This window comes from Gekko japonicus, unplaced genomic scaffold (assembly GCF_001447785.1).
Source record: "Gekko japonicus isolate JY-2015 unplaced genomic scaffold, Gekko_japonicus_V1.1 scaffold946, whole genome shotgun sequence".
NCBI classification, from domain to species: domain Eukaryota; kingdom Metazoa; phylum Chordata; class Lepidosauria; order Squamata; family Gekkonidae; genus Gekko; species Gekko japonicus.
In genome coordinates this window covers 30144-39333 of record NW_015162506.1, presented here as the reverse complement: position 1 = coordinate 39333, position 9190 = coordinate 30144, and the positions used below count along the sequence as shown (strand labels likewise).

The 9190-nt window shown below is 48.4% G+C and overlaps 1 protein-coding gene across 1 annotated transcript in view; it reads left to right on the top strand.

Annotated features, from left to right (window-relative positions):
• Positions 1–9190, top strand: part of LOC107106048 (alpha-2-macroglobulin-like protein 1) — a gene marked incomplete at its 3' end in the record, with an annotated part of 61975 nt that overhangs the window by 45796 nt on the left and 6989 nt on the right. Inside the window, exons 23-26 of the mRNA XM_015406132.1 lie at positions 2838–3000; positions 3877–4034; positions 4470–4685; positions 6138–6259. Of these exons, the coding sequence (XP_015261618.1) occupies positions 2838–3000; positions 3877–4034; positions 4470–4685; positions 6138–6259 (659 nt within the window). The remainder of the gene's footprint in view (positions 1–2837; positions 3001–3876; positions 4035–4469; positions 4686–6137; positions 6260–9190) is intronic.

Below are 9190 nucleotides of genomic sequence, written 5' to 3'. Positions count from 1 at the left end.
GGAAGGAAGGAAGGAAGGAAGGAAGGAAAGAAAGAAAGAAAGAAAGAAAGAAAGAAAGAAAGAAAGAAAGAAAGAAAGAAAGAAAGAAAGAAAGAAAGAAAGAAAGAAAGAGGGCAAACAGATGGGGAGGGAGGGAGGCTCTCCCACCCACCCCAATCAAGCCCCTGCCCAGGGCTGCTGGGAGCAGGGGGCGGGGCTTGTTGCATGTGCCCGTCCCCTGGGCACTCCTGTCTGCTCCTGGGCACTCCTGCAGGAAATGACCCCGATGTTAAGTGCCGTCAAGTTGCTTCCCTGCGAATGAATGTCCTCCAGAATATCCGGTCATTAACAGGTCTAGTTCAGGTCTGGTAAACGGAGGGTCGGTGGCTTCCTTGCCTGAGTCCATCCATCTCATGTTGTGTCTTCCTCTTTTCCTGCTGCCTTCAACTTTTCCTAGCGTGATTGTCTTTTCCAGGGACTCCTGTCTTCTCATGATGTAACCAAAGTAACGATAGCCTCAGTTTAGTAAGTTCAGCCTCTGGGGAGAGTTGAGGCCTTTTTTTTTACGAACCTCAAACGGAGTGTCCTTTAGGACCCTGATAACTGTTGCTCCCAGCTTCAGAGGACATGCTGCTGTAGCTTTACTGTAGTCTGTCTTCGGAGAAACTTGACAACAATTTCGCCCGGCAGGTTATTCCGCTTTATATATTTTGAGTATGTGCGATAAGTCACCTCAATTTCCGATTCTGCTTCTGCCGTTGACACCCCCACTGCTGACGCGATGAGCTCAGCCATTAGCTTTTTCAAGTTTTCTCCTTGCGATTCAGCAATCTCCTGAAATCTGAGTGTTTTATTCGCTTTCTCCATCTGCAGGTTCAACAACCTTCTTTCCTGAAAATCTTGCCTCTGTTCCAGCAGACCAATCTTCTTTTTTTAACTTAATTTTTTATTATAAGAAATTCAATAAATTTTTACAAATATAACGAACCTTTTTCTTTTTTCATACAACAAACTCTGTATCCAGAAAACTGTAGAATTAAGCATAGAAATAACTATTATCTGAATGCACATTCTCCTAGAATAAGATATGATAAAGTATAATCCTAATTTGTATGTATTGTGTTTAAGTGAGGTGATTGTGGGAACTATCTTGTGTCCTTACTGTTGTTTAAAAGTTAAGCCATTCGATGTAAGCTGGGTTAGATGGAAGGAAATCTCTTTCTGTCATGTACTGTAAGTATTCGTACCATGTTCTGACAAACTTGGAACAGCAGACCAATCTTCTTTTTAACTTTCTTAGTGTCGTGTACAGTCTCTTTAAGTTTCTCTTCTGTTTGTATAGATTTCTTTATTAGCTCGGCAATCTGCTGTTGCTGCTTTGCCAGGTTTTGGTTTGAAGCGGTCATCTGTTGGTTAATACCATCGAGCCTCTCGTTAATCGGCTTGAGCAGCTCCGATAACATGGAGAACACATCACCCATCTCCTCGCCTCTCGGACTCTGACCACCTCGCCCTGGGCCCTCTGCCCGGTTTTCCTCGCGCGCCGGCCATTTTCAACTTTGTTTACACTAGAAGGACCTCTTTCACCCTTCTTCAAAAGAAACGCATGGGAGAGTTGAGGCTTGATTTGATCTAGAAGCCACATATTTGTCTTTTTGGCGGCCCAAGGTATTTGCAAAACTCTCCTGCAATACCACATCTCGAAGGAATCGACTTCCCTCCTGTCAGCTTTCTTCGTTGTCCAACTTTCACACCCATACATAATGGAGAATAACGGAGAATACTGTGGCATGAATTAACTTGATCGTGAACCAAACCATCAGTGTGGGAAAATTGTGGCTCCTAAGAACATAGATGGTTGTCATTCCTTAAAGAAAGTGTAGGCCATTCCTGTACTTTAGAGAGAAATAAGAGTGTCTAGAAGGGGGTTCCTTGTAGTAGATGTAGGCAGGGGTCATTTCGTAGAACAAGAGGTGCAGGAGCTCATTAGCATAACATATTTGCATATGCCACACCCCCTGACATCACCGGAAGTGTGTCAGAAGGCAACACTCACCGCTCAGGCTCCACTGGACTGTTTTGGATTGCTAGTTATTGGGGGGGAGGGTGCATGAAGATCTGTCCTCACAGAGGAGGGAGAGCTTGTACCTGAATAAAACTTGGTCTTAAAGGTGCCACTGGACTGTTTTGGGTCGGGGGGGGGGGCTCTGCAACTTACCTGGCTGCTTCTTGCTCTGACTGAGGGCTGCTGGGAGCAGGGGGTGGGGCTTGTCACATGTGCCCGCCCCCTGGGCTCTTTACTGCCAGAGCTCCACTCCTGTGCGCTCCCGCAGGGAATGACCCCTGGATGTAGGGAAGGACAGAGAGAGCGCATGGTCCTGACCTTCCGGCTGAACAAGGAATGCAAAATGCATATCTGTCCTGCAGACCCAATAGTGCCTTTTGAGAGGCAGTGTGGTTGTGGCAGTTAGAGCGTTGGAGTAGGATGTTGTAGCACAGAGGTTCAAATCCCTGCTTTGACTTGGAAGCCTGCTGGCTGACCCTGGGCCAGTCACTTGGCTATGCCTTTTCCCCAAAGAATTCTGGGGAAATGTAGTTTGGAGAAGTGTTCTGGTAGAGAGTGCCAGGTCCACATCTCAGAACTGCAATCCCCCTGAACCGCAGTCCTCCTATCCCTAACCTAATAGAGGGGGGGCAACAGGGGGGGGCTCCTAGTGTCCTGGCCCCACTGGTGGACCTCCTGATGGCACTTGGTATTTTTGGCCGCTGTGTGACGGAATGTTGGACTGGATGGGCCACTGGCCTGATCCCACATGGGCTTCTCTCTTATGTTCTTATGTTCTTTTATCGCCTTGTAGGGTACCATGGTCGAAGATGCTTTAGCATGTCTGAAGAGGAATGTAAGCTTTGTGGAGGATGCCTACCCCAGAGCCTTGCTGGCGTACGTCTTCACATTGGCAGGGGACGCGGAGACACGGCAGCAGCTCCTGAGAGACTTAGGCGAACAGGCTGACCGAGAAGGTAGGAGGGATGTTTGCATTCACTAGATACTTCATTGGTTCCCAGTCAAATTATGACAGGTTCTGAGTGGCAGCCCTTTCCAAGGGGCATTGAGCACAAGTCTGCGTAGCTTGCTCATTGCCTCTGTTTCTGAAACAATACATCAGGCCAGGTAAGTTGCAGAGCCCCCCCCCCCGGCCCACCATCAGGTACAAGCTCTCTCAGTCAGAGCAAGAAGCAGCCAGGTAAGCTGCAGAGCCCCCTCGCACCCCTCGGTCCAAAACAGTCCAGTGGCACCTTTAAGACCAAGTTTTATTCAGGTACAAGCTCTCCCTCCTCTGCAAGGACAGATCTGCACCCCCCCCCCCAATAGCGAGCAATCCAGAACAGTCCAGTGGAGCCTGAGCGGTGGGTGTTGCCTTCTGACACACTCCCGGTGATATCATATGCAAATAAGTTATGCTAATAAGTTATGCTAATGAGCTCCTGCACCACTTTTTCTACCAAATGACCCCTGCCTCTGCCCAATGAAGCTCTGATGCTGCCAGTACAGTGAATGGGCCTAGAAGCCCTTCTGATTGTTCCCTTGATTGTTTGGGGCTTTCGCTCTTAGAATGTGGCACGTTTATTGTCTGGAAAAGGAAGGAGTCAAAAAGCACCTGATTGTTCCCTTGATTGTTTGGGGCTTTTGCTCTTAGAATGTGGCACGTTTATTATCTGGAAAAGGAAGGAGTCAAAAAGCATGAAGCCGAGTTGCCTGACAATGCGAAAAAACTCTGACGCGTTTGCCATTTCTGCCGTAACGGTACCTTAAAGACGGCTGCGGGAGCCAGAAGGAGCCCCCAGCGATGCCTACAGCCTTGAACAGAATTAAGATCACCCCTTTCTTTGCAGAAGGAGTCGTGTCCTGGTCCGATGTCGAGACATCTGCTTACGCCCTCCTGGCGTACCTCTCTCAACCAGAGGTGTCTGCAGATGACATCAAAGAAGCCTCCCAGATCGCAGCCGCCCTCGTTAAGGAGCAGAATCCATACGGGGGATTTTCCTCCACGCAGGTAACACATCGTCCGTTTTGCACAGGATGATGGGATACTTGATTGTGCCTCAGATGTACACTCCCCATTGCAGGCTTTGTCTTGGCGGGTGCGACTAAGAGCAAGAATGTATGTATTGCCAAGAAAGATGGTGGCACTGTTCGGAGAGACATAACAATGAAGACCAATGCTCCCTCTAAACAGTGGTGTCTTGTGAGCGAGTGATTTGGCCACTGCATAAATTAGTTTGCTCTGGAGCCCTCCTTCCTGCGCTAAGACAAAAATCTGTGAGCCGGAGGCTAAAAAACTGTGAGCTAGCTCACACTAACTCAGCTTAGAGGGAACGCTGGTTCCAACGTGGGTTTGCTTAAGCAACAGAGGGAAAAGCTAGTGCAGAACGCACCATTGCCCACTAGATTCCCGCTCACACCAAGAAACTGTTTTCTGCTCTGCCAGGACACGGTGGTCGCCCTGCAGGCCTTATCCCAGTACGCAGCCTTGACCTACCGTGAGACTGAAGGCGTCCGTGTGCTGGTGAAGTCCACCACGGGTTCCCAGCAAGAATTCCACGTGGACAAGGGGAACCGGCTGGTGCTGCAGCAGGCGTCTCTCCCCGAGGTGCCCGGGCAATACAAGGTGGAGGTCTCGGGGAGTGGCTGTGCATATGTGCAGGTGAGCCGTGGGGATGCTGGGGTGCTTGCTCCAAAGGTGCCGGTGGGCCTGCTCCATGATCCGCCGGGAGGGGGAGGTGAAGAGCATCACTCGATTGTAGAGGAGGAAACTGCGGCGAGCTCTCTCGAGCCCACCAAACAACCAAGATTTAACGTAACAGTGGCTCGGGAAAGACGGGAAGTTGTGGGATTGCCTGATCTTGGATCCCGCTGTCCTGCTTCTACATGTTCTATTCAGAATGGTTGCAACATATCGATAACTGATCACTCACTATTTTGGAATAAAACCAAATTGACGTGACATCAAAATCTTTGTGGTGCATTACAACAGTAGAAAAATGAGAGTATACTATTTTAAAGGTAATGTTGTTACTAATACAGCACTGAATACGTGGGATAAATACAGTAGTAACATCTGTCCTGGTGTCTCCCCAGTAACTGCTGTTTTAAAAGGGCCAGACTTCAGTTGCATCAGTCCCTGGGGGAACTTCAGCTTGTGAGAAAAGCACCATCATTTGGATATCAAAACCTCATTTGCAGTAACACGCTTGAGTTAGAGCAAAACCTGGTGACCTTGGGCCAGTCACGGTCTCTGAGCTTAATCTTCCTCTCAGGGTTTTTAGCCACAGTAAGATGAGGAAAGAAGAACCACGGATGCTCCCGGAGGAAGAATGGGACAGACACATCCTAGAGACAAGCTTAGTGTTATTGCTTTTTTAAATGCACAAATATATCTTAGAGCGCCAGCTGGATTTGAATGGTTGGATATGGAGGAAAAAATATTTTAAAAAATGAATGGAATCCTGTTGGGACACTAAATGTGATACTATTAACCATCTATAAAATAGCCAATAGCTCCAGAATGTAAAATAATGTCAGAGATTTTTAAACAAGCAAACGATATGGTTAATACTTGGATGGGAGACCAGTAAGGGAGTCCAGGGCTGGTACGCAGAGGCAGGCAACGGCAAACCACTTCTGAACATCGTTTGCCTTGAAAACGCTGCAGGGTGGCCGTTGTCAGCTGCAACTTGACCACACTTTCCACCACCATAAACATATTGTTTGTTTGTTTAAAAGCAGAAAACATTTATTTTAAAATAACCCCGCAGTGGCACTTTAGCGATCGGAAGTGCCTGATATGCCCCTGATCCTGCCCACAGTCATTGCTCTGAAATTAACGGGGTGCAGGATTATCCCTGGGAACACACCAGCCCTGACTGCCCATCTCCCATGCCACAGGCTCACGGGACGGCCACTTTGGCCCCAGCATCCCCCCCCCCAAAAAAAAAAAAAACCCCTGATGATGTGGGAGGACTGGCGATTCTTAGTCCGGCAGCTTTCCTCAGGGGCCGTTATTGTCTCCGGGCAGCCCTTAATGCCTTCCGTATTCAGTCTCGCCGCTCACCAGTCAGCAGGAGCTCAGAGTCTGAAATATTTCTCTCCCATATAGAGCACTCTTCGCTATAACCAGCCACCTGAAAAACGTGACGCTTTTACTCTGAGCGTGGAGACTTTGCCAAAGGAATGCAACCAGACTACCAGGAAGTATTTTGATATTCACCTACGAGTGAGGTACTGTACTTGGGGGGAATGGGGGTGGTTCCTGGGGAGCTCAGACACCAAGCTGACGGGAAGCAGTTCGGGGAGCATGAATATTTCTTTGCCAGTTGTCTAAAGGAGCCTTCTGTTCCGCAGTGGCAGGTGGCAAAGAGAGAGGGTGAGTTGAGAGTTGGCTTTTTATATCCCACTCTATACTACCCAGGGGTCATTTCGTAGAAAAAGAGGTGCAGGAGCTCATTAGCATAACTCATTAGCATAACTTATTTGCATGTGCCACACCCCCTGACATCACCGGAAGTGTGTCAGAAGGCAACACCCACCACTCAGGACCCACTGGACTGTTTTTGGTTGCTAGCTATTGGGGGGGGGGGGAACATGCAGATCTGTCCTCACAGAGGAGGGAGAGCTTGTACCTGAATAAAACTTGGTCTTAAAGGTGCCACTGGACTGTTTTGGACTGGGGGAGGGACTCTGCAACTTACCTGGCTGCTTCTTGCTCTGACTGAGGGCTGCTGGAAGCAGGGGGTTGCATGTGCCCGCCCCCTGGGCTCTTTACTGCCGGAGCTCCGCTCCTGTGCGCTTCTGCAGGAAATGACCCCTGCTAGTTGGTACCTTATGGCTGTTCCCCTGAGAGAAATAAGTGACAGAAACACCCTTTGCCAAGCAACAGAAACACTTTTTCCCTGGTGGTGACATCATAGCCTCCCTGCTGACATCCACCGATTGTGAAGCAGTATGCCACTGATGCCCCCATGACAGGCACGCATGGATGCAGCCAACCAATGCAAGATGATGGGGCTACAGCCCTGTGGTGTTGGGCCTTGATCACCCATAAATGTGGAACATACTGGGTGAGGGCGACCCCTCATGGGGTTTTCAAGGCAAGAGATGAGCAGAGATGGTTCGCCATTGCCTGCTTCTGCGGAACAACCCTGGACTTCCTTGGCAGTCTCCCATGCAAATGCTAACCGCGCCTGAACCAGTGTTCCCTCTAAGCTCCACAGTGTTGTGAGCAGAAAAAAGCTAGTGGCATTAAAGTTGTGAGTGGGTCTACATTTAACTATCACGTAAATTAGTTTTTTAGAACTAATTCAATTCAACTAATTTAGAACTAATTTTTAGAACTAATTCAAGTTTTCTATAAACTTGAAAAAAACCTCAAAAGTTTCCATAAACTTGAAAAAATCTCAGAATAAATTATTTTAAATTATATGCAAATTATATTTTAAGAATAATTAAAATACTATAAGAGAAAACAGAATCAAGTCAAATTTCACCCACCCTTTTCCAGCATATTGGTAGACCTGGCCTCCGGAGAACAGGTCTACCCAGCCCTTTCCACCGTATTGGTAGACCTGGCATCCGGGGAACAGGTCTACCTGCCCCAGTCGACTGTATTTGTTAGACCTGGCCTCAGACCATTGCCCTGTGCTAAGCCTTAGAAAACATACCAGCACTTAGGGTGGAAAAAAACCCTCTTGCAGTCTACTTTGGGTTTTGTTAGTGAAATATGACAACCAGCATTACAGGTCAAGTATAACAGAGGAGGAACAATCACTGTCAGAAACCTGCCTAACCTAACAGTAGCTTGTTTATTTATTTGTTTATTTATTTACTTATTTATTCAAATACTAGGAAAAAGGCCCGTTGTGGAAATAAATACAACAATCTCTAGAAAGAGGCTCTGGGTGGGTGCCCCGGCCTTGGACACGCAGTGTCAATTTGCTGTGACAACCTCAGCAGGGTATAATGACACTTAGTCCACCATTTTCTCCAGAGGAACTGATCTCTGCTACCTAAAGAACAGTTGTAATTTTGAATGATCTCCAGCCCTCACCTGGAGATTGGCAACGATGGATCTTCGACGTGGTCTCTGTGTTTTACACCCATGGGATCTAGTGCGCACGCGCTGGATCAATCAGCATTGTAGCAAGCTCTTAACGGATTTTCACGCCCAGACCTCGGGCATGCGCAGGAACCCCACCGCGCATGCCCAGAGGGGTGGGCACGGACATCCCGCCAGTTCCTTTCTTACCGCCGCGTTGCATGGCTCACTTGCCACAAGACAGCGGCAGACATCATTTACCTAGCCAATGTCGTCCATACCCAGCCTTCAGTCACAGCTTTCCAAATTCAGAGGCTACTTAGCCTTATGGCTGCAACTACATTGGTCCTGGTCTTTGCCAGATTAAAAATGTGTCGCCTACAACTGTGGTTTATCCACTAGTTCGACCCAACGGAAAACGCACATACCACCGTCCTAACCCCTCCTCCCAATATACGAGATTCTTTACTTTGGTGGACTGTCCCTTCCAATCTCTTCCAGGGAGCACCCTTCCATTATCCATCACCCCAAATCACCCTAACCACAGATGCCTCCCTGTCAGGCTGGGGTGCCCACATGATGGGTCTTTGTGTCGGAGCCAAGTGGAACACTCACAAACAAAAACGACACATAAACTTCCTGGAACTGCTTGCAATACAGTTCGCTGTCACGAGTTTCCTACCTCTGATCAAGGGGAAATGTGTTACGGTCCTCACGGACAATACTACTACACTCAGTTATGTCAACAAGCAAGGAGGCATGGTCTCCCTACGCCTTTACAACCTTGCCATCCAGTTATGGGACCTTTGCACCGCCCACGACATCTTCCTAGTCGCCACACACATCCCAGGACACATGAATGTGCAGGCAGACCATCTAAGTCGACCCAAATTACCTTCTACCACTCTTCCGCAGATGGGGAGTTCCACAAGTCAATGTTTTTGCCACCACAGCCAACAAAAAGTGTTCTCTGTTCTGCAGCCAAGGCGGCAGGGACCCACATTCTCTAAGGGATGGTCTCCTCTATCCGTGGTCCAGGGAACTTCTCTACCTCTTCCCTCCACTACCCCTGCTTCTGAGAGTAGTCCGCAAAATCATCAGCGACGGAGCGGACTGCA